Source organism: Micropterus dolomieu, linkage group LG19, assembly GCF_021292245.1.
Source record: "Micropterus dolomieu isolate WLL.071019.BEF.003 ecotype Adirondacks linkage group LG19, ASM2129224v1, whole genome shotgun sequence".
Lineage (NCBI taxonomy): Eukaryota > Metazoa > Chordata > Actinopteri > Centrarchiformes > Centrarchidae > Micropterus > Micropterus dolomieu.
The window spans coordinates 6,411,716-6,438,016 of NC_060168.1; the positions used below are offsets into that span (position 1 = coordinate 6,411,716).

Consider the following 26,301-nt stretch of genomic DNA (forward strand, 5'->3'; position numbering starts at 1 on the left):
CCTCGCACGGTCGTGCTCGGGCCCTAAAAATAATCCGAGCAAATTCAATAGGGACCTCGCACGGTCGTGCTCGGGCCCTAAAAATATAATCCGAGCAATTTCAATAGGGACCTCGCACAGTCGTGCTCGGGCCCTAATAATCCGAGCAAATTCAATAGGGACCTCGCACGGTCGTGCTCGGGCCCTAAAAATATATATATAATCCGAGCAAATTCAATAGGGACCTCACACGGTCGTGCTCGGGCCCTAAATATAATCCGAGCAAATTCAATAGGGATCTCACACGGTCGTGCTCGGGCCCTAATAATCCGAGCAAATTCAATAGGGACCTCGCACGGTCGTGCTCGGGCCCTAAAAAATATAATCCGAGCAAATTCAATAGGGACCTCGCACGGTCGTGCTCGGGCCCTAAAAATATAATCCGAGCAAATTCAATAGGGACCTCGCATGGTCGTGCCCGGGCCCTAATTAGCCTATAATGTAGCCCATTAAAGCATATGTTTCAATAAATTAAAATCGCCTTTAGCCTGGTCATATTAATGTAGCTGGGAAATTTGGTCAACACATCAAGTCCACACATCAGGAGGACAATCACATCGACAGAATGAAAGGACACATATCAACGACAGAGGGAGAAGACATGTAGTAACGACACATAGCAACGACAGGGGGAGACAACATGTAGAAACGACAGGGGGAGACGACACAGCAACGACAGAGGGAGACGACATGTAGTAACGGCGAAGCACCGACAGAGGGAGACGACACATTTTAACGACACATGGCCATTCACAGTTAGCAAATACAGAGGAAGACATCACAGTCAAAGGACAAGGAGGGCAACAGACGAGATAAACAAGTTGAGTTGACACAGTCATGTGAAGCATCGACATAGACAATAAGCTTGCCGACTTATTTTTGGCACAAACGGAACCCCATATTCTTCACCATCTCTGTGTGTGTGTGTAGTACCGTCGCTCTGCAGCTCGGCAGAGCAGCGATGAAAGGCAGCCTCCCTAGTCCTAGTGCCCGACCACAGAAGTAATTTAAATTATGAAGTACAGGAAACAACCAGAAGGATTACTGTGGCCTCAGCCCTCCTAAAATAGGCCTAAAGACGTCCATGGGTGAAATGTTAGTGTAGTTTCGGGAATTTAAAAATCCTACATGTTAACCAGCGAAGTCACACGGAACTCAAATTTGAAAGAAATGTCCCCCATCGTGCGGCTAAGGGTGTTACACACCTTCAACAAGCCTGCATCGGTGCTCACTCGGCATTGGAGGGTTCAACAACCCACTACCACTCCGCCCTCATTGGTTTCGGATGGCACTCAATGTGGCGGACCCTCTGCATGAACGCGCAAGCAGAGTGGAAGTAGGTAGGGAGAAGGAGTTGCAAGAAGTTTCGGGAAGGCCCATCATAGCTTCGCTGTTTTCCATAACAACCGGGGACGCTTTCTCCTGATTGGCTGCTGCTACATCCTGTGTTTTCAGGCCTCGCTAGCAGATGCTATTTTAAACCACACTCCCTTCACGAGCTGGGGATTAACAAGTACATTTTAGAAAAGGCGTAAGTCAGTACTATCATACTTGTCTATCGGCGGCTGTTCGAGTGAAGGAATCTGATAAACATGAGTTAGTAAGTTAGACACGGAAAAGAAAGCTGAGCTGCACCGACTGTTGACAACGGTTCTTCTGCGGAATTACTGACACCAACGTTAATTTAATGTGAAGCTTCCAGCTCCTCATTAATGAATAAAGACAAGTCAGCGGTGAAAACAGCTCTTCTGTTGTGTCGCCAGAATGCACAAGGGGTGGTTTGCTGGACGCCATGTCTGCCGTTGAGTAAGAATAATGCCTTGAAGATAGTGAACATTAGCTCGGGATTTTTTACTTAAACCAGTCAAAGCCGTTCCTTTTAGGAACATCTACTTTAAGAAAGCTTACGTCGTGGTGAAGTGGATGCTGTGGGTTCTTTGCCACAGTCACAGGTGAAATCAGTGCCACTGTTAAAATAAAAAGGTAACGTTATTAGCAATCTCCTGTGATTTGCAGTAATGGAAGAAGGACGTTATTCTGATCCTTAACAAAAAAGGAGCATTACAGTGATGTTAAAATACACCATCACAAGTCTTAGATTCAAAGATGAGCTAAAGTTACTATAAATGGGGCGGCTGTGGCTCAGGAGTTAGAGCCAGGGTTGGCCGTTATCGGAAGGTCGGTGGTTCAATCCCTGGCTCCCCCTGGTTGCGTGTCGAGGTGTCCTTGGGCAAGATACTGAACCTCGAATTTCCCCTGGCGGCTGTTCCGCCAGTGTATGAATGTGTGTGAATGTTAGTTTCTGTTTGAGCACTTAGGCTCAGTGTATGAATGTGTGTGAATGCAGATGCTGTGTAAAGTGTAAAAGCGCTTTCAAAAAGACTAGAAAGGCGCTATACAATTACGGAGCATTTAAATACTTCCCATCATAATTAATTAATTGCCCTGTCAGTGTTATATTTGCATGCATCAATTTTAGTGTTAGTAGAGGTGATGTTAATTTGTTGAATAATACAGTTTGCCAGTTTAATCTATAACAATCTATAACAATCACACTTGATTCATTACTTTGATTTGAAATCTGGATCTGTAAAGTAACTGTAGCCGTAAGGTAAATGTAGTGAAGTAAAAAGTACAATATTTCCCTTTGAAATGTGGGGGAATATAGGTAGCCTATACAGTAGCATCACATGGAAATACTCAAGTAAAGTACAAAAGTACCTCAAAATTGTCCTTAAGTGCGCCTCTGGAAATCAGGCAAAGACGGAGCACTGTTGACCATTCTAAAACTATTATGAACAGGGAGTTCCAAGTTGGCGGCAGGTAGAGCAGGGCCTCTCTGAAACATCTGTCCAGGGGCTACAGATGAAAAGCAGCCTCTTAGCTAGCTCGGGAACATTTACAGCAATGCTATCTGAAATGTGAATGTGCACTTTCCCTGTTAAATAAACCAATGCAAAAAAACAACACAGGTGATGAAATGTGTTTCAGTGTCATAGAATTAAAAAGAAGAAGTACAAACAGACATCGTTTGGTGGTTTGGCTGGTGTCTAAATGATTGTTCTGATGAGAAAAATCTTTTTGTAACGCCGTTTCATCAAGGCTTAAAATATTAATATTTTAGGCACAATGTCCAGCTGTGACACTTTGCTGAGTTACAAATGAGACAACCCTATCATACACACACAAACACCCCAGCCTGAAAAGCATCTCTGATGGCAGAATGAAACACTACTAATGGAGAGGTCGTCTGTTTACAGCTTTGCTGTATCGTCTGGGATGGATCACAACAACCCAGAGATGATGAAAGATACATCACCTGGCCTGACAGCAGGTGATGTATATGTGTATATACACACAGAAACAGACAAACATATTGGTCAGAAAGTAGCACAGCCAGCACCTTGTTTATTTGTGTTCTCTCATATCAAGAACACACAACACTGCAGAGGACAAGAGAAATGCCAATACACAAGCCTTTCTGCATGCACATGTCTATCCAGTGGTGATAGTGTGATGCTGTGGTCTAATATTTTGGGGTTTGTTTGTCTCTCTTTCAGATTTGGATAATTCTGAGTCCTTCTGTCCAGAAAAGGAGCAGGTTAGTTGTTTTTTTCTGTCCAAAACAAACAAATTTATATTGTTTGATTTGACCGGTGGCTCCTCTGGTCTGCATGTCAAAGTGCCCTTGGGCAAGATACTGAGCCCAAATTGCTCCTGGTGTGTGCGTGAGTATATGTGAATGATTAGTTTCTTTCTAAGGGCAAATGGTACTTTGCATGGCAGCTTCACTGTATGAGTATGTGAGACATGTTGGGTCCTATCTTGCACCCGGAGCAAAGCAGCGCAAGTGACATTGTGAGTTTCCAACCGATGCAGTTGTCATTTTCTCGCCCATGTTGTTTAAATACTTGCGTCCATCTGTGCGCCCATGGGAGTGTTGGTCTTAAAAAGTGTGGTCAGGTAAATTTTTGGCACATTGCTATCTTGAGAAGCAATTGACCAAAAATACAGGTCTAGGGCCCTATTTTAACGATTAGTCATGGGTGTGTTTTGGGTGTAACATGAACCAAACATGTGTCATCTCCCATTCCCTTTAAAAGCCAGGTGCATTTGTACCTTGGAGCATTGCTATTAGGGCTGAACGATTTTGGAAAATAATCTAATTGCAATTTTTTTTTTTTACCAAGATTGCGATTTAATATGCGATTCATTTTTAAGCTCTTTACCTTGTGTAATGGACAAGCAGTAAATCAGTGTATAGTATGACCAACACAATATTAGATAGATTTATCATACTCTGTTCCTTCTTGTGGGTCAGGCCTGTGTTATGATGAATTAGGTAGAATTATTATTATGAGCAATGGTGGAGAAGATATATCAAATTGTAATAATATGAGAAAGATAATTTGAGTCAAGTCATTGCATTAAATAATATGATATAATATCATCAGGTCGGCCTACCTACAGACCACAAGAAAAACTAACATTAACTCACCACAGTAAGTGCTCAATACAAAATAGTTCAACAGTTCAACCACCAATTAATGCGTCCTTATCTCAGTTCAAATCTCCTAGGAGCCTTTCTGTATCCCAGTAAGCAAACAAAAAATACTCAGTGTGGGGTTCAGTTCAAAAGTTGGCCAACGAAAATAAAACCAAGTGTTGCCTCTCATTAAGTGTTTAATAGACAAGCTTAGTAATTCCCTGACATCCCTGGAGTTCCCCACTCCCGCAGCCTGCAACCAGGCTGTGACTCGGGACAGACTGGGCCTCTTTCGGACATGTGCGTTTGGTCTGAAACGCCGTTTCACAGATATTTCCTGAGCTGACTGGTGGCTGTGTGTTTGATGGCAATTCGAGTTTTCAAATAAACAGCTCAGGCAAACACTTGTCTTTCTGTGAATTTTATTCAAGTCTTCTGCAGAAGGAACTCACGGGGACACATACACATCAGAGAGTATCATCTGAGTGAGCTGCAGTGTAACAGCTCATGCAGCTTTTATCATAGTCTCAGGGTTGGAGTCCTATCTCATCAAAGTAACATGGTGTCTTTCAGTGTTCCCTAGGGGATCTATAGAAAGACACTCGTATCCAAGGTACATGTGGTGAACCACCTAAAGTCATGACCCCTCTGGACATATGTTAAAGGATCACACACATTTACCTTCCATTGACCCCATACCCAAGAGGCTGGTGAGATTAGTTACATGGCAGTGTTTTAAACATGGTTCAGCCTTTGCGATTAGAATATCTCGTTTTATTACATCGCCATAATATCGCAAATGCAATTAATCGTTCAGCCCTAATTGCTATTACTAGTGCAGAGCACTACTGACTGAACTGACCGGGAACCTAACAATTGTTTTTATCAAACTTATTTGCCGACCCCTGACCTACAGCATTGATAACACTGAAACAACACACAGTGGGGGAGATACTGCTAGATATTCAGCGCTTCACTACATTACTTTCTAACATATATCAAACCTGCGTGATGACGATAACTCGATTTCAGATGGATGCAAGTGTGTTTGCTATTCCAACAACGTGGGTGCTGGGCGGGAAAATGACAACTGCGTCAGTTGGAAACTAACCCTAACCCGACAGGATCGATCAGGATCTAATATTAATTCATGTTCTGTGTGCTTCTCCACAACCAAAAGGTCTGGAGAGTTTCCTTTTTCATGTCATGTCTAGTTTATAACTACAGTTTTTGTGTTTTCCTGCTTAAATGCCCCACAACATTTGTTGTGACTTTATTGCGCGCATGGAAACGTTTAAAATTGCCTTCCTGATCATGAAAGTAAATTGTTAAAGAAAACACTTATACATCAATAAAACACAAAATAAGTTCATCATAGTTTCTAAAAATGCAGCAAAGTGAGGATCCATAATCCATGTATGGTTTGTTCTTTCGTAATTTTGTTTCAAAACCAAATCGTAAATAACGTTTTTTGGTTTTAAAACCAAAACGGAAAAATATTGATTTTGATGGGCTATTAAATGAGTCTGATTGGTGTAGCTTTGTGTGTTACACTTGATAAACCTTCAGCAGATACACTTGGGCAATGGTGGTGCCTGATTCTGTAATTATGTCTGTACTGTAATTAAGATGAGCTTGAACATCAACATAAGTGGGTTTTTAAAAAACAGGACAATATTATATAGCTGCAGTACTGCAGCCAGCCTATATATTATTGGCTCAACGTTCAGTTTGTAACTCACTAACAACTGGAACAGGAATGCTTTCCTGAGAATCCTCTGGTTCTATTTTGTATAGGCTTCGCCCTCTATGGCTATCGCTGTTGGGTTTACCCCTGTGTGACACTATGTGATACTACAGAGCTCATCACCCTTGCTTTGCAATATCAATCCAAATGTTATGTTGTCTCTGGAGATAGAGGTTGGGAATGAGGACATCTGTTGCTTAACCCATTTATGTATATCACACTAAAATGTCTGTATCACATTACGTGAGAAAAACACATGGTCCGTAGTTTCGATATCATTTTCACAAAATGTGCATGTGTTATCATCCATGCCAAAGCTAAGTCTCAGTAATTCTTTAGAGGGGTAAATGTTGTTCATTACTTTGAAGTGTGTTTGTGCATTTTCTATCCACAACAAAGATTCCTTGAATTGATAGTGGGGCCAATTGTGGTTGTATTGGATGATATGCCAAAATATTTCATGTTAGAAAGACAAATTTTTGGGGTAGTGCTCTATGTGATTTAATAAAGTCTGATTCTAAGGGTTTGAAATTATGTTTGATGCAAAATTGTTCATAATTTAAAAAATGTCCGTTGGTATCCATTAAGTCAGCTAAACCAATCTTCAAAGAACAGAGATCTGTTGCGGTGCAAAACATATCTGTTGTTCCAGAGTGCAGAGGTGTGGGGTGATAAGTTATGTACATATAACATTTTCCCATACAAGTATTTGTCTGTGAAACTCTGACAATGATATAGGTAATTTGTCAACACTAAAGTCCGCTCTAAGAAGAAATTCTAATCCTCCAATTTTCTTAAATAAGGCATTTGGAATACAATACCAAAAGGAGTTGCTGTGTTTGATTCAAGATTTTAATTTGATTTAAGGTTCCATTAAGGCAGTCAAAATCAGTAACTTTGAGTCTTCCATCCTTTGTGTCTTTAACCATACTGCTTTTCTTCATATAATGTGGTCTGTTTCTTTAATATGAAATTTAGGTTGATTTGGTTGAAAGATTTAATCAATTTGTTTGGAATGGCATTGGAATAGGCTGGGTAAATATATCTCGATAAACATTCCATAAGTCCCTCTCTAGCCATATATTTAGTCCTGACTTGCATTCTTTAATTTTGTTTTCTACATTCAGAAGTTGGCTTTGTTGTTGATCCTTAGATAGGTAAATCCCCAGGTATTTAATTTCTGATTTAATAGGGATACTACAGATGTCTTTCAGTGAAGTGTCGTGTACAGCCAGCAATCCACACCTTTTTTAAGTTTAATGTTAGGCTTGCTGGAGAATTTTTGGCAATAGTTGTTGAAATTTGGTATCTATCTTTTAAGAATATTGTCATCTGCTAGTTGGCTGATTATAATATCTGTTCCAAGTACATTAAGTTTTTTAATATCATTACAGTTTTTAATGTAGATTGCTAGCATTTCTGTGGCTAAGATGAACACGTATAGTGAGATGGGGCAACCCTTGAGGAAGACCCACATTAATCTTGGAAGCTTGGGGTGGTTACCACTAGGTAATAGGACACAGCTACTAATTTTGGGATCTTTCCCAGGTTTTGGAATTGAGACGATGACCCCATGTCTCATTGTTGGTGGAAGCACATGTTTCAAATATTTCAGTAAAAACTTGCAGCAGCAGGTCTCTTAAATCTACCCAAAAATGTCTGTAAAAGTCACCTGTGAGACTGTCGGATCCGGGGGCTTTGTTAAGAGAGAGATGACCAATTACTGCATCAAGTTCAGTAATTGTTATTTGATTATCACATGTTTGTTTGAGGTCATCCTCTAACAAACTTCTGTCTGTCTTCTTTTTTCAAGACCACAGAAATACACTGAATCCTCCCCCCCTTTCCACTTAGCTCTGGATCTAATGAAGGCCCCTTGGGCCTTATGACTGTAAATTTCATCTAGTTTAGGTTGGAGATTTAATATCTTCTTTCTTTCATCTTCAGTTGGGTTTGGCCTATTGCAGTACATGTTTAACTGATTAATAATGGGTACTTCTTCTTTTTCACTGCCTTTTTTAATTATTTTGCTGAATGAGATGGTAAATTGTCGTATTTTCTATTTTAGGAATTCCCACTTTTTGGTAGCAGATGTTAGCTCCTCAGAATTAGCAATTTCTTTAATTAATAAGTTGATTTTTTGGCAGTAGTCATTATTTTTGAGCAGACTGGAGTTGAACTTCCAATATGTGTGTGAGTGGACATTGTTGTCATTGGGTTTGTAAGACAACAGTATGATCAGTTAGTGGTGCAGCAGAAATATCAGAGCTAATATTATAGAGTAGTAAATGATTTGCAATTAACCAGTGATCAATTCTGGATTTAAATTTGTGGTTTGAGCTAAACAAGGAGTATTAAGATATTCCTGGATTTAAGTATCAACCAAATTATGTTTTTCACAAAAATTTGTGAATATGGTGTTTGGATGACTTGCAGAGTATCTGCAAGGATATTTATCAAAAAATTCATCATGAACTAGGTTTAGATTGCCTCCAATTATGATGTTATCAGTTGAGTGTGTTAATTTGAGATTGTCTCAATGTAAGCCAATTTGTTCAAGTAAGTTTCGGTTTTCTCTGCTAATGTTATAGCCATAAATGTTGACTAAGATAAATTTCAGACCATCAGATAAGAATCAGCCAGTAACCAAACTCATCTGCCATATGGGACACAATATGACCTTTGAAGTTATTTAGGAGGATGGCGACTCCTGCTGATCTTGGAGTGCCATGGCTAAAATAAGCTCTCCCCATAAATCTCCCCATTGTTTAGACCAAAATAAACCATCATCACCCTTTATATATATATATATATATATATTATAAAAAATTATATTTGACTTCTTACCTTTACAAAATAAGAAAATACTTTTTCTCTTTGTCATGTCTCTTAAACCCCTTGCATTAACAGAGATTAGAGAGATATTACTCTTTAAACTGAACATAGAGCAAAAACAAATTAACAACAATCAACAGTGGATTGCTGAACTTACTTAAAACAACAGTAGAAGTTTCCTATTAGGAATATATAATAGTAGCAAAACCCTGAGAATACATTTTGATTCAAACTCATTTGTTTTCAGGATTCAGAAACCCTGGATAGTCTTTGTCCATTAATGAAAGCATGGGGGCCCCGGAACATTGTCTGTAGACCTGCCTTCCTTGCTTGTTCAACTTTCGTCCATACTGCCCTCTGTGCCTCTCTGTCTTCTTTGGTGAGGTCTTCTGCAAAGCTGATGTTGAGATCCTTGCAGACAGGGTGAAATTTGGTGATCCGCCAGAGTTAGTCCCTTAAGTGGCGCCCTGTGAACTGCATGATGATCTGACAAGGGCAGTTGGTGTTACTCGGCCCTAGTCGGTGCACAGAATCCAGGATGAACTCCGTCTTCTCCCTCCAGTGTGGCACGATCTTCCCGATGATGTCAGAGATGATTTGTAGTGTGTTTTTGTCTGTTTCTTCCTGTAAGCCATTTACTCGCAGGTTCCATCTTCTTTTATAACGCTCCAACTCTGCAGCTCTTTTTTCCACTTCTGCGGCTCTTTTCCCAAGTTCTGTGTTCTCCTCTTTGAGATGTTTCAACTCGGCGTGCAGTTTTTGGCACTTTCCTTTACATTCTTTGATTTCAGCAGAGTTAAAATCTACCACTTTCGCGATGTTGGTCAGCGTGTTCTGCTTTAGCTCTCCTTTGAAGTCCTGCATCATGTTTTGAAGAGTGCCGATAGCAGCCAGGATCGCAGCGTTAGAGGCGTCTTCAGCATGGGCTCCAGCAGCCACAACGTCGTCTGGTTTTGACTTTTTCTGTGGTGCTGGTGGTTTGGAAGGCGATGTTAAGGTGTTTTTGGTTCCTCTGGTGTTATAGTTTCCATACTTTCTGGACCACAGTAGTCGTGTGCTTGGAGAGCCTTCAATTTAGCATTAGCTTTTGTGCTAGCCATGTTATGGTCTGCAGTGTTGTTCTCCAAGAGGTGCTCAGGGTTACTTACACGTTTCTGAAGTATTTTGATAAGTTCCCTGCGGTTTTACATATAACTCATCCGAAACCTGACTTATAAGTTGATTCCGTTGATTTTTTAAGGCTTTGCTACTCAATTCACAAGTGTGTCTGCTCTCTCTGCCATCTTGTTGGGCTTCCAGATCTGCACCAAACTGTACATGTAGAATGAGAGTCCCGCCCTGAACACATCCATATGCCAACTAACACACAACATGTCATAGCGCCACCTGCTGGCAACAGGAAGTGTTTTATGCTGTTATGTACTACTCCCAACATATTTACCTCACCTGCTTCAAAACAGTCTCAGAAGAGCCTGAAGACATTGATGATGCTATGTTGTGAATCTTGTGAGTTTTCGGAGAACGGTGTATCCTTGGCGTGGCATCAAAGTTCGATGCTTTGCCATCACACAGGAAGTTGTTGTAACTTCACTGTAGATGCTCATATCTCTACCAAATTTCACACATTTGATAAGGGTCACGCTCTGAGCACATTTACAGGTCAAAATTCACTCACCCTCATAGCGCCACCTGCTGGAATCAGGAAGTGTCCCTTCAAAGATGTAGCCCCTGCACACTGAATCACCAAGATGCACAAAACTTTTGTGGTACATGTATCATCCCAAGACGCACAAAAAAGCCTGTTGGAGCCATTGCCTAAACCAAACAGGAAGTCGGCCATTTTGGATTTAATGTTTTTTTTTGCAATTGACACACTTTAACAAACTCCTCCTAGGGATTTAGTCCAACCGACTTCAGATTTGTGCTATGCAGTCTGCACAGAGCATTGACGATTAAAAGTTGTGCGAACGGTGAGTTTTCGTGGAACGGCGTTCCTGTGGTGTCCAAAATCGTTGATTCGCCATAAAACAGAAAGTTATTGTAACTTCAGTGTACATGCTCACATCTGCACCAAATTTGGAGTACACTATAAGAGTCCCGCCCTGAACACATCTATATGCTAATATTCACTTAAAGTCATAGCGCCACCTGCTGGCATCAGGAAATGACACGTTTTATGCTGCAATGTACTATTCCGAGCAGGTTGGACATATGACCTTCAAAACTGTCCCAGTAAACCCATAACACATTGATGAGGCCATGTTGTAAACTTGTGAATTTTCGGTTAACGGCTTGGCAGTGGCGTGGCGACGAAGTGCCATGTTTCGCCATTACACAGGAAGTTGTTGTAACTTTACTGTACATGCTCAGATCTGTACGAAATCTTACACGTTTAATAAGAGTCCCGCCCTGAACACATGTACATGCCAACATTCAACCATGGTCATAGCGCAACCTGCTGGCAACAGGAAATTACTTTTAACGAAGCAGCCCCCCTGGCACTTTTCACCTACATGTATAAAATTTCTGTGGCACATGTATCATGTCCAGACCTACCAAAAAGCCTCTTGGAGTGATGCTCTAAACCCAACAGGAAATCAGCCATTTTGAATTTTACGGTCATTTTTGGATGATTTACTCACTCCATACTTTAACTCCTTCTTTTGGCGACAGCGCTAACCGCTGCACCACTGCGGAGCCCAGAATTAGAACATGTAGAACAAAAATTTAATTAAAACTTTATAATTATAACATTTACAACATTTGAACCATTCACATTAACAGTAGAGAGACAACCGTTTCATTCTCAAAATAGATAGATAGATATATTTTATTAAACCCACAAGGGGAAACTCAATGTTTTCACTCACTCACTCACTCACTCACTCACTCACTCACTAATTGTTAGTATTTTTACACATGGAGAGATATCAGAGTGAGGAGGACTGTAAACGTAGTGATTGTGTTGACCTGAACTTAAGCAGCTCAACTACCTTTCTCTCGTTCCCTTACTCCCTCGTAGTGTCTGGAGCTATTCTTCTGGTACGGTGTAAATCTTTCTTGCATGCTGCTTCCAGAATGGAGATCCTGTTTTGTATGGATTTTATAACCATTAGTGTCTATTAACAACACAGAGCAATTGCTTTAAATGTGTTGTTATAAAGAACATTAGGTATACACACTTAAAAGATACTGATGTCTCAACATGAATAATGAAAACCACAAACTGACTGGCTGGAGTGTGCACTAACGATATGCTGTGTTAATATCACTACACTGTAAAGTTTAGTACACTTTACTGTCTGGCAGGAGTAGCTATTACTTACCCATGATAGAAACTAATGTGCGAGTATCAGCTGTTATCAATCATACAGTCGATGATCCTGTCACGCAATGCACACAATAACTCCCACTACATTTTATGGTGAGCTTACTTTAATTTACGCGGGGGTGGGGGGTCTATTACTCAGTTGAACTGTATGTAAAGACTTCTCATACCATTGCCTCTGCCGATGCATTGGTAAAGCGGCCGTTAGTAAAATGCATGTTGCAGACTGTGTATAAGTCATCTGTCCTCCAACACTGCATACACAAATGCCATAATGAACATACCTACTGTAAGTTCTAAGTAAATTACATGATAAATTGGTTAGCTAGCTCCCAACGATGTTTATCAGTTTGATGTTCTGTCTTAATGAGGCGTGGCGGCGTGACAGTTTTTTAACGAGGCATGACAGTGCGCCTGCTCAAGCTTGGAGAATGACGTATGACGTATTTGGCAAAAAATATTTGGCAAACTATGTGGGTAATCAACATTGTAAGGCAATGACTCAGAAAAATATGAAATATCATAGAAATGTCAAAATACACGGGGGCGGGGGGGCTTTAAAAGGTTGCTTGTATTAATATTGTTGTTACACATTCATGCCAATAAAGCTAATTTGAATTGAATTGAATTAAGGAAGCCAGAGGGAGTTATGCCTCACCCTGCAGCTCTGCAGAGCTTTTTAGCGTCTTGCAGCTCATAGATTTGGTTGCATGGTTCTGCATTGCTTTGGTGTCCAGCAGCAGGCAGCTGTACACTATCTGCCCAGCATCAGACAGCAGGCATACTAAGTCGGGTTTATACAAAGTCTTGAAAGTTTTAAAAATGCTTAATTGTAAGCGTTATGTTGACAAGGTTAGGAATATCCTTGATTTTGAATACACTTGTTGAATACACTGATATATGATAATACACTCCTTGAAAAACGCTTGATTTTTAACATAATCTGGTGTTTCATTTACATAGTCACTCATCAAGTGACCTGAAAATGTGACCTACGTGAAACAAGCAGATGTGTTAAAAATATATTTTATGGTTATGTTAGCTTCTCTGTCCTCTGCTCTGTGTGTTTGACCGAGGGTGGGGCTCAGCTCATAAGCGCACACACACACCTGAAATTCGGCATGTTGTTGTACACTGAGCTGCTGGCTAAGACAAAGCAGCCCTTCTCTCTCTGCCCAGTACCTGCAGGCAGTGGCACAGCAGCAGAGAGAGGAGCAGGAGGAAGGACTGATACTGTGTTTTTCATTCTTTCTAAAATTCTACAGTGTTTTGATGTCAGGAATAGGATTTATTAAATTTTTTTAGATTTGTTTCCAGTGAGATATAGTGAGATATTTCTATAGTGACTTTGCTGTTGTAAACATCATTGATGCTGCTGTACAAACATTTAGTTATATTTACAGTAAATATGGGGGTATTGCACAATCAGTGGATATTGACTATTACCTATGTACAAGCAGCTGTATTCTAATGTTAACATAGCTATCCTCATGAGCTAGGCTCATTACATGCTTGCCAATAACTGTCATGGGTAATTGAGTGCAGTGGCAGGAGGTAGGGTGTGGACTCAAACGCAGACACTAACAGGAGGATTCAGTTCAACAGAAAATATTTATTTAAACAAAACTTAACTGTACAACGTACATGGAGCTCAGAGCAAAAGTCCAAACAAAGGTAATCCAGAAGAAGGTAAATCCAACACAAAGACAGAGTAATCCAAATCGGCGGAACTAACCAGAAATCCAGGGAACAGCGCACAAGGCAGAACACTCAACATAGATGCAAGGACGTGACAAAAACTGAAGACAACTGAGGACAATATATACACTGGTCAACGAGCAGGGAGGGAAGCACAGCTGAAATACATCAGGTAATAGTAAAACAGAAAACGTTGAAAGACAGCAACATCAGGTCACGGACAGAGATGGGACCAAACTGGAGACAAGACTACACTAAAACATGCAGATTAGGGCTGTATATATCGATTATTTTTCAAGTCGATTAATCTAACGATTATTTTTTCGATTAGGCGATTAATCTAATGACTAATTTTGTTTAAAGAAAGAAAAGTTGCCTATTAACATACCAATTTATCCAAAATAAATATCAAAAATGTCAATAAATGAACATCAATAAATCTATATTTTATTCAGTCATCCTGATGAAGCACATTAGAATAATTACAATAGCAGCAAATCTTAAAATGAATCAAATTTCAACGTCACTGATGTGTTGTGATAATAACAATAACAGACATTAATTAGGCTACTTTACTTAAAACTTTAAATGTTTCTGACATGGATTCATTTCAATATTAAGTAATGCAGTATGATAATAAAATTTATGCATCAGTGAACACCTGAAAGGACTCTCAGACTGTACAGTCACAGATTGTCTGTAATCAGATTCAGCTGTTACCATGACAGCAGCAGGGCAGAAATTACTTTTAACATGAAGGCAATGAAGAAATACTACGTGTCCTCGTGCTGATAATGTTCCGTGCTTGTGTGGCGACAGAAAGTAAACACGATTTGCGGTGCTGCCGTCTAGACAAAGTGCTGCGGGATACTTTTGTTTGACATGTTCGTGCTGCTTCATGTATTCGTGGACAGCAGCTGTGCTGCAGTGAAGCTGTTTCCAGTTCACAGAGCTCACGGAGCAGCACGTTGTTGAGTGTCTGTCTGAAATACTCCAAACTTTAGACGGTCGAAGGCGCGGTCTTGTAGCTGGAACTTGTCCGGGATAATCCCACACCGGATACAGTGTATTTACGTAATCAACGTAATCGATTACGTCGACGAATCACCCCAGCCCTAATGCCGATATAAGACTAAGGACTAAGACACAGACAGGAAAACACGAAAACACAGGACTAAAGACATAATGGCAAAAACCAGAAACCCACAGGGACAAAATACAACTCATAACAATAACTTATTTGAAGGTGGGTGTCCAAGATTGACAGCGTGTTTGTGAGAGAAAGAGGGAGCGAGAGGAGGTCCTGACTTAATCCGCGCACTGCAGGCAGCTCTAAGTGGATTTTTTAAAGGGATCAGCATTGATATTGTGGCAGGGCGCCACAAATAATTCTATGTATGGGAAACTCTGAATACGTGTATTAAAAACTACTGGTTGGCCACTAACACTTTTTGGAAATGTCCCTTTTTGTCTTTCAGAGGCGATGCAGTTCCTGCATGGAGACAGAGGATGTGACCACTGATGGTATTATGTAAACATGTGACAATCTTCCTGTACAACACTGCAGCACGCTGCTGGAAGAACTGTGTCCAAAACACTCTCTCTTATCAGCCAACAGGACCAAATCCATACCATAGTATACAATCATTCTGTACATTGTGTACTATGTACTTATTGTCATAATATACTGTTTAGCACTTAGTATACAAAAACCCCCGACTTAATCTTACTTACTATACTATATATTAATACTGAATCGCTTCATACTAGCAGGAAAAAAGTTTTTTCAGCTGTGTGCAGCTCCTCCTTTTCCTCTGTGCATTGCACTGTGGGAGAAGAGCATCTACAGCACACACACAAATCTACTGTATTTAGTATGCATGAGGTCTGGTTTACGTATACTTCATTTTGCCTTTTATTGATATCAGATCTTTTATTGCAGTGAGGCTTTTCATACACCCATAAACTTTTAGGCCCTAGGATTGAGAGAAACAATATTTAACTTCAGTTGGTACCAAAATATGGAGTTTGATAGCCATACAAATTCACTCTTAAAGAATCTCTCCTGTTTTTCTTGAGAGTTGCTTTATTTTGAAATGCTAATGTCATGACATTCTTTCAGTGTGTTGTCTGGCCCCCGCTGTGCATGTATCCTTTATTGTTTGAAATTGAAAAACCATCTATTTAACTTGTACGTGCTCCTTTTAAACTAAACCGATCATCTGACCCAGTCTTCCTCTTCTCCCCTTGTTTGTGAGTTGTCCATTTTTGTCTTCTAATCTTGCTAATGTTGGACGTGTTCCCTCGCAGGTTCCTGGTCACAGAGGTCCATCTCCCGTTCCTTGCAGCGAGCTGAGACTTTACTCAGAAGCACCTTTAATCCCAGTCTGAAGTGGCTGTTTCATGGCTGCAGTCAAGATGAGGAAGAGGAAGAGGGAAATTTTGTGGTAGCTCACAACCTAGTGTCCCGGTCCTCTGCACGTCTCCTGTGGCTGCAACAAGCTGTTCTGACTGTGGCACCCCAGTGGCAGCCAGTTGGTGGGGCACAGATGGGCTCTCCACAGGTGAGTTCCAGGGATTTCAACAGGTGTTAGGAAAACAACACAAGTAAAAAATGAATGCATCTTTGTCACGAGGAGACACTATTGCTGATGTGGTTGACGATGGATGGATAGATGGAAATAGTTATTAGAATATTTATTGAATACTTTCACCAAACCAGTCAACACACACCACCTGTCCCCTTGTTGTAAATAGTAAATAAAGTAAGTAAAGTAAATAAACCCTAATAATCAGCAAATCTACAGATCTACACAATGGCTAGATAAACATCATAAATTAATTAACAGCTAGACAATCACTTCAACATATATGCAATGGAAAATATGAAATATGGAATAAATGCAGCATTTCTTCTTCTTCTGCACACTAAACATTATTAGCCTTCCAAAACAGATAATAAACCACACATTTACTAAAAGAAAGGTCCGTTACTCATGCATGCACACACAACAGCAACAAGCAGCTTCTAAAACTGAGCTGTCTCTTCCCCTGCAGACACTGAGCAACTAAACGTCCAGCTCCCCTGCTCCATCATTCTCTGACAGAGCTCCCTCAGTGACCTAACAGGCCCAGATATGCTCCAACCTCATAGGTAGTCACTCAGCTGTTAGAACACAATGTATAAATAATTGAGAAACATCAGAAGATAAAAAAGAAGAAACATTAAATAATAATAAAAATAGAAAGTATACTTCTGTAAGTCATTGCTTTTCAAATAAGAACTCTTGATGATCAAACAGGAACAAGAAGCAATGTCATGATGTGAGCTGTCCTGACCACTGGGAAAGAAATCTCTGATTTGACAGTTTTGACTGAGTCCGTACGCTGTCTCCTCCTCCCCCATCAGGTGTATGTTAAAGGCCTCCCAGCAGATGCAGGTGTTCTCCTCCTGCCCTCCTCCTCCTTCCTGCAGGGGAACTACAGAGCTCTGTGCAGGCTCCTGGAGCAGCGATCCCTGCTGCTCTTCATACACGAGTACACTAGGAGGGCTCGCCTAACAGTGGCATACATATCCAGAGTGAGAGACCTTCTGGAGGATCAGCTGAAGAAATCCCATCTGACGCTTAACCAGGTTAGGCTAAGCAGCAGGAATTTTTCCAACAGTAAAGGTTTCTGTCAGCCATCTCTGTGATATGAACATGTCATCAGATTGTGTGTAATGTGAAACCCACTGAGAATCAACTATGTCAATGTTCACGAGCTAGTCTCTAGCTTTGTCCGTCAGCTGTTTGGTTCTCAGCAGGTAGTATACAAAGGTACTTTATACTTTATTTATTTGTCACATACACATACATGTAGTGAGATTCATCCTCTGCTTTTAACCCATCCCTAAGGGAGCAGTGAGCAGCCACTGTACAGCGGGGAACCAACTCCAGATTGAAATGCAGTGTCTGGTTAAATGACACTGACTGGAGAACCTACTTAACATGTTTTTGATGGTGGGGGAAACTGGAGCACCATGCAGACACTTGTTGGGACCTTCTTGCTGTGAGGCCACTGTGCTGCCACCAAGCTTTTTTGATGGAAGTGACTGTGTGTGGGTGTTGATGAGAGTGGCTTTGATTCAACTGTACAGTAACATGCAGTAACAACCCGAACAACGAGCTAGAAGATGCTAAAAAACAACTGATTTTGGCAGATTAGGGACCTTTTTTTGTGGATAAATCTGTACCCTGTTTCCTGTAGACCCGGTGATGAGGTTCAGTAGCTGAGTTGGCTGGTAGAGGGTGTCTCTTTGCCTGCACCGTGGCTTGCTGTCTTCCAACACATACCGCCAGGAAACCAGAGGCCTTCTTTACTCCACCTCTGTCCCTCTCCCTATGAGAAATAACTAATTCATAAAAATGGCAATCAGCAAAAAGGAAGAAGTAATCATGCAGTATGGAATATGAAATATGAATATGCATGCTTGGAATGACTTAAAGTGCACCCCTGAATGTTATGCACTGTGCAGCTGTTCCACAAAACATCACGTACATACCCAGCTTTTTCAGTCCAGTGTCAGGGTATTTCTACAGGATGCACATAAGATCAACAGGACCATGAGAAGAAGAGTCCTACATAAACATGGCCCACAGAGTAAAGGTTCCAGTGAAGTCTCACAGCCATTACCTCCACGTTTGGAGTGAACCTGAACTGATAACAGGCTGCTACACAGCAGCTTCACCACTTTCAACTGGAAAACTGTAAATTACTGAAAGCTCAGTCTTCTAATGGTTTTGACTTCTTTCTTGATCATTTTGACAGTTATAGACTGTATTTTATTTTAAACAGTTCTTGCATGGCTGCTTGTGTTTAGACCGCTTTTGACATTCCAAACCTTTGGCTTCCTTTCCTCAGTGTAAAAAAAGGCGTTTTTATGATTGTATCATTTTGGGGTCAGTCCTGACACTCGGGAACTGTATCAGTACTTACTTATTCACAAAAGCATTGTCCTCACCTTTCCAGACCCCGTCCAGCTGGCCTTCAGTCAGAGTTGGTCTCTGCTCACTGAGTCAGGAGCTCCGGGTCCATCTCAACCACTGGTCTTGTCTGTTCTCGAAAGTCCAATCTGACCACCATCTGAGACCTGCTGTGGTCCAGCAGACCAGGCTGCTGGTGAAAATCAAACAGACTTTGGACTTACTTGGTCTGCAGGCGCTGGTTTTGATGGAACATTATGTGTATGTCATTCTGTGTGCTATAGCCCAGACTGAATTAGAATCTGTACCAAGAGAAGTCCTGGAGGATATTTTAGCTGGTACAGACCTGTATAATCAGGCGGTGGGGGAGCAGAGAGCGCAGCACAGAGCCACCCAGATGAGGACTGCAGTATTACAGCAGGCACATTATTCCACACTGGTTTCTGGTCTTCCGGACCGCAAAGGCCATCACCCTGCTTCCTTCTCAGTCAAAGAGCTGATGAGGATTTTAGCAGTGCATCATGCAGACACGGCAGCCAAGCAGCTGCACTGCTTGGCCTTTGAGCAGAGCTATTGCATATGTCAGGTCCACACCAACTGCGAGGCCAATGCATGTTCTGATAACTCTGTTAGTCAGGCGTCCAGGGTCCGCTGTGGGACCTCCGCTCTGAGATCTGAGTGGACCTGGGAACAGCTGCTGCATACCTACCTCAATGCCTCTCCTCTCTTCTCTATTAATCATCATGCCCCTCTGCAGTCGTCATCTCATCACACCTGCCATAAAACCAATCCTGTTTACACCACTGACCTGCATCTGGGCAGCACTATCTTGGAAAACCACCATCCTGTTTTAGCCAAGCCCACCTTTGTCCAATATAGAACACAGGGCTCTGACAAAGACCAAACTAGCCAGAGCCAAGCATACATACCCCAGACTGGTCTAACTCAGAGCACTGTCGAGCCAAATCTAGAAAGACAGACCAGTTCAGAAACCTGTAAACTACTGCAGACCATTTCATCCCCATCCCCCTCAGCCCTGCCTCTGTCAGGAGTTTGCCAACAGAACTATTCCTCAGTAGAACTACTTTTTCAGCTGCTATTTTCCTTCAGTGACCTGCTTGCTCCGCTGGCATCACATACACCTACAGCAGAGGCCCAGACCGAACGACTGCTCCCACATACAATAACAGATGTCTTATCACCAAATGGAAAGACTGGCCCGATGATTTCAACTGCTGCGATCATAAATACAGCTGATTCAGTGAAATTGACTAGACTGAATACAGAACTGAACACGAGCCAAGATGTGGAAGGAACGCAGCAGGAATGGGCTGAAGTGGAAATAACAGCCAGACCAGAAGCCACTGTCAGGTAATGTCAAGATTAACCAGCCACCGTTATGTTGATTGTTGATCCACTGTTGTTCCACATGTACTGTAAGGCTTCAGTATGCTTTGATCAAATTGCTCATGGAATCTCCTGAATCCCCCTTTGCAGTGATTCTCATTTGAATGATTCATTGCTTATCACCCCACTCTAGGGCCCAAGTTATGCTTTCTGCACCCCATTAGCTCAGAGGCTCAAGGCCGACCGTCCACATGCAGCCCATAATGTATAACCACAAAGACTATGTGCTCAACAAATGTGTGAACACATCTACCTTTGTAGACATCCCATTTAGGATTCTATCTGCCTTTTAAAGGCCTTTTCACACGAGAAGCGATTTACGCACCTTGTAATTAATTTTGAATGAGAAGCGAGCGTGCAGGAAGGGAAGCGCAGGCATTATGATAGGCGGAGCGACAAGTAGCGCATTCCCGTGAAACTGTTGCAGTCGTGCTCGTCTCACGCACACACCCGCCTTCTGCCAGAGTTAAATTGTCTTGAAGTTTTTGTTCGTGACTTGGAGCTCAAATCAATGGTGGAGAGACTGATCTTCGCTGTTTGAGAGTTTCCAGAACCTATTACTTTTACTATTTACTAAATAGTTTTAAGGACATGAACAGGAGAGAATTCACATGGCAGAGCATCCCCACAAAACTGAATGTATTAGGTAACCTGTATAATATATTAATATATTATATATATTTTAACTTAAGTTAAATAGGCTGCAGCGGTTCAGCGCACAGAAGCCGTTGCCATGGTTACTATGCAAAGAGTGCCTTCTGTTTACTCGCGGAGCGCTTGTCTCCCTGTCTGTTTACATGAGGAGCGCAGAGCAACCCCGCCAGGCCAAGTGACTACGCAGGCAGAGTCACTTCCCGTCTGAAAAGACCTTAAGATGGCAGGCTTCTCATTGCCTTGAGTGTGACGGAACTGACAGAATCATCTGATGAGCATCTGTAATCAGTGTATGAGTGCAGGGCTCGACGATAACGGTGACGATAACGGTGGCCCGATGGCCCAGGGCCCAGTGGGGTCGCCAGGAATTTTGGGCCCCATGACAAAAAAATCAAATTGGACCCCCTCTGCACAGCTGTTGTGTTCTGTTCTGTAGGACTTTACTGTCCCATCAAAAGCTTTACATAACTCTAATTAAAGGCTTGCAAGTGTCTGGCTTCTTGTAGTTCAATATTAGTAGTAGGACAATATTTACTGCTGGTAATTTGCACATGCAAGTCTGCATACAGGATGCAGTTCACCATTTGCTTCTCAATTAAACTGCCCTTCATAATGGGAATAGTAAAGTCTGTATCTATAGATGTCATTTAACAGCCATAATTCAATCTAAATGAACGTATCAAACTGGATTATTTTCATATAGTCTGTAATTTACATGCAGGCTGAGGTAAACTGCTGTCCAGCATCCAGTACAGACAGGAAGTTGTTTTTTTATTTTATTTATTTCATAATGATCATTATGTGAGAAAATAACTTGTGTTTGAATTTCTGTCATTAAGAAATATTTGATTGTCTTTTTTTGTTATGATAAAAAGAGCAAGAGAGACAGAGAAATCCCCCCTTACCATTGGTAAGGCTACAGCCTACTTCTTATTTCTCTCATAAATACAGAAACAGAAGGGGGGAGGTCACATTAAACTAGAAATAAAATATTTAAAAAGTATCGATACCAGCCTGGGTATTAGTTGGTATTGGATCGGATAGGAATTAAGTGGTATCACACATCACTACTACTGATTGCATCTAAACACCGTATATATATATATATATATATATATATACATACACACTCAATGATGATGGTTTATATAATGTATAATATAATATAATTTGACATTAGTTTATAATAATTTTTTGGGGCCTCTGTCAGTCCGGAGGCCCTTGGAATTGTCTGAACTGAAATATGTTCTGTTGTGCTTGTCATCTCGTCAAATAGTGACACTGTATACCACTTGGATGTTTGTAAATGCAAACAGCCTGCATATTCATCTTGTTTTGTTGCTCTTGACACTGACAGTTCCTGCTACACAGTCCTTGTACGATAACCACACACTGTTTGTGTCCTTCAGCTCAGGTTTTCATAGGGATGGAGACCCAGAGAAAGAGGATACTGTGCGAGCAGAGGGGACGACAGGGGAGGCAGACTGTCTTCGCTGGCCTCACTCTGTGCAGTGGTTGGACCTCGGTCAGTCACTGCTGTTTGCTGACCTGTTTGGACAGTACCGCACCCTGCTATGGACTCTCTGCTGCAAAGCCCTGTGGCTGCAGCTCCATGTGCCACAAACAGGAAGCACTGCAGGAAGCATCAGCCTCCAAGACAACCACAGGAGGCTCCAAATCCTGCACAGGATCAGTCAAGTTGCAAAGACAGGTAAGAAGTGTGTTTAAGAGCCTTGAACAATAGCACAAAACTGTAGTGTTGCTCGGGAAATGATACAATTCACTAGTTTATAATGACAAAAACAATATTGTTACCATTTTGCATGTTGTTACCTTAGCAAATATTTAGATGATTGGTAGAATTTGTGTTTATTTCTTGTGATTGTGAATTGTTGATGATACTGCATGTGGTGTCCACATTGTTTTAAGGATAGGAGAGTGTGTTTTTAAGAAGGGTACACAGGGGTTAAATGTTTAAGCTTAAGATGAGTTATTTTTCATAGGGTGGAGAAGTGGTTTTTCCCCTAAGAAATCCAATTTACTGTGCTGTCTACGTGACACCTCTGGGTTTTGTGCTGTTTGTTGTAGATCTGTTTCCAATGGAGTACAGAACCATGCTGGAGGACTTCAGTCTGTTACTGTTAACCATTACAGCACATGCTCAGTGGGACTATGGTTGGTAGACATGCACACACACAAATCACTCATAGTAAAATGTTGTTAGAGGCAAAGCTGTTGTAGAAACAGTATTCTCAGTGTTAAACAGCGACAGGCAGAGCTACTGAGCAGGACCAGATTTACATATTAGCATGTTAGCCTATTTTAGGTTAAGGGAGTGTGGTGCAGAATTTTGTATTTACTGTTATGTTTGATAATTTGTTATCAACAGATACTATTAAATTAAATATTAAATCACAAGTTTTAAACCTTGATCTGGACATCAGAACATGCACTTCAAATGTTTCATTATATGAATAAGTGTGTGTGTGTGTGTGTGTGTGTGTGTGCGTATATATATATATATATATATATATAAATGTCTTTCTGTTGCATTATTTCCTCATGTTGTGCCTCACACGCTGTCTGTCTTTCTCTCCTTCTGTCTCTTTCTTCAGTGGTGTGCAGAAGTTTAGGTTCAGCTCTGAAAGACAAGTGTCTCACAAATGTAAATCAAGGCAGTAACTGTTTGATGCCTTCATCGGAGAAAGATGGAAGTGTGATGATGTCAGTGACCATGGAGCACTTCCTACTGCTGTCCCCGCCTCTCATGTCATCTCTGTGCTGCCATCACTCAGACAGCAGGTCCTCAGGTGAAGAGACATACACAGTGTTTCCTCCACAGTTATTCAGTCACCTTGTGCATAATATCAGCTGATTCATCAGTGTGTGCCAGCAATCACTCTGTCTCTGAAACAGTGTCATGTCCACCAAAGCTCCACTTAACTGCTTTGGTAGGCCAGTGTTGGTGTGTAGATCTACTATTGATACATAAACCATATGCAGATTGTAGCAGAAAAATAATGCTCTTGCACTGCACACAGTATTATTAGTGGGATCTCTGGGAGCCAACATTAGTGCCAAATAGTTAGCTTCCACAGACAAATGTCCGCATTTACTGTAGCAGCTGGCAAATTCTGTAACTAATCACAGTTGTGATGTGTTCTGTTTACCAGGCGAAAATCTGTGTGCACACATAGCACCAGCCTCATCTGGCTCGTTTTCTGTAGTTTCAATAACGATAACGTTTGTGTCATCTGCTGCAGCTGCAGTATCACCTGTCCGGAGCGGCAGGAGATTCAGCTGCAGGCTTACCAAAACACTGAAAGGGTGTAGTTTGAGTTTGCTTGCGTTTCACATCTCCTTTAGTGATTCACATGAGTTAACTTGTGCTGAGTGCTACACAGCTGTGTTGTTGTATGGTAGGTGAAGTCAGATCCTGGTCACAGGCCACAAAGCCCCAAAAGTCGGTGCTTCGCAACACAGACGGGGTGAATTTATGAATGAACGTGTGAAAGTTCTGTCACAAAACGATGTTACGTATAATCTCGCTATTTTAAGTGGTATATGGAAATCTATGACTGTTGGGTATACAGCGTATATCTGTGTATCATGTTGACTACACCACTGGGATGCACCAGTTGATCGGCTGGGGACCGGAACTGGTGATGTTTTTTTTACAAGCATGGACTAGGTAAAGCAACAGTGAACAAAGCAGTTGGTGCTGATGTCTTTCATTACCACAGTGGTCTCGTTCACTAACTAACAACAACAACAACAATAACAAAACAAACAGAAAAACAGAAACAGAGAGAGAAAGAGAGGGTGTGTCAAGAAGAATTATGAAAAACAAGGTGAGCAAATTACTGTAGTTTGTGAGGAAACACTAAAACAAGGTGGAGAATTAAGTAGAATTAAAATGGTGAGATCAGAAATAGGGACATTTATTCTTTAAAATATTTTCAAATAAATACAAATATAGCCCCACCACTGCAGTTACGCTGTCATTCTGTGCGAAACACTGAGCTGTGTTCTGCAGTTTATTTTCAGTTAGATTTTATTCGTACAGAAAGCTCTGTCCAGCAGCCTGACCTGGAGCACTTTTTATTTTGAGATGTGTCTGAGTGACATGACAATAACCTACCTGTCACCTGTGTGTAATGGTTTGTGCATCTTGTAAACATAGCCAGGACACTCAGCCTTTGCTAGTTTAGTAGAATACAGCACGATTTACTTGTGTTCACTCTACTAATTATCATTAGCCTGTTAGTGCTTTGGCTTTACTTATTATGATGAGACAAGTCAGCATTCCTCCACTGTACATCTAAACTAATTTTTGTATTGTTCGAAAGTCTGTTACTTTCTATCCTTCGTTTTATCTGTGTTCTTCAGAACACCTTAAAGTGTTTTACATTACAGTACACATAGAGGCTGATTAGACTACCTCTCTCTCTCTGTCTCTCTCTCTCAGGGTTCTATAGCCTCTTCCCCTCCAGGCACACTCTCCAAAGGCAGACTGTTAGCTTGGCATTAGCCACAGTGCAACTGTCTACAGTCTGGGTCATGTCCAAGGCTTTCCAGTTCATCTCCTCATGGAGCCTCAACAAGTTCCTGCTCATCACACAGGGAGACCTCAAAGTAGGGTACTCATTTATATCAGTTTATATATTTTAGTCGGTGGATGAACAAAGAGTTACATTACACAAAAGAAAGCCTGTTTGTCCTGATACAGGGATAATGCTGTATTCACATGCTCCTCGAATGGTCACATTCCCAAGTTGGGAAGTCGTTCTCCTGACTTCCCAACAGCATGTTCATGAGCTTTAAGTCGTGATGTGGCAACAACATGGATTTTTGTATAGCGTCTGAGTGATGGGTTATTATGGATGTGGTGTTACTATCCAAATAGGCTGAAACCTATTGAAGTTTATCCAACGAAGGTTGCCCTTGACCTCAGCCTCATAGTTATCCAATGAAGGTTGACCTCAACCTCTGTTGGATAACTATGACCTGGATGACTGAGAACCATCACAGACATATTGAAGCTTAGTGATTTTGTTCCAGATTTGTTGCTGTACCAGTACATTCCATAAAACCACTAAAATATTATAGTCTAATATTTTAGTGGTTTTATGGAATGTACTGG

General features: G+C 41.2%; 1 protein-coding gene across 1 annotated transcript in view; it reads left to right on the top strand.

The window, feature by feature from the left end:
• Positions 1–1,241: 1,241 nt before the first annotated feature.
• Positions 1,242–26,301, top strand: part of ccdc142 (coiled-coil domain containing 142) — a 69,760-nt gene continuing 44,700 nt past the window's right edge. Inside the window, exons 1-11 of the mRNA XM_046030396.1 lie at positions 1,242–1,375; positions 3,300–3,373; positions 3,600–3,640; positions 15,612–15,657; positions 16,444–16,697; positions 17,543–17,767; positions 19,144–20,468; positions 22,568–22,869; positions 23,247–23,333; positions 23,774–23,968; positions 25,627–25,793. Of these exons, the coding sequence (XP_045886352.1) occupies positions 1,335–1,375; positions 3,300–3,373; positions 3,600–3,640; positions 15,612–15,657; positions 16,444–16,697; positions 17,543–17,767; positions 19,144–20,468; positions 22,568–22,869; positions 23,247–23,333; positions 23,774–23,968; positions 25,627–25,793 (2,757 nt within the window). The 5' untranslated portion in view covers positions 1,242–1,334. The remainder of the gene's footprint in view (positions 1,376–3,299; positions 3,374–3,599; positions 3,641–15,611; positions 15,658–16,443; positions 16,698–17,542; positions 17,768–19,143; positions 20,469–22,567; positions 22,870–23,246; positions 23,334–23,773; positions 23,969–25,626; positions 25,794–26,301) is intronic.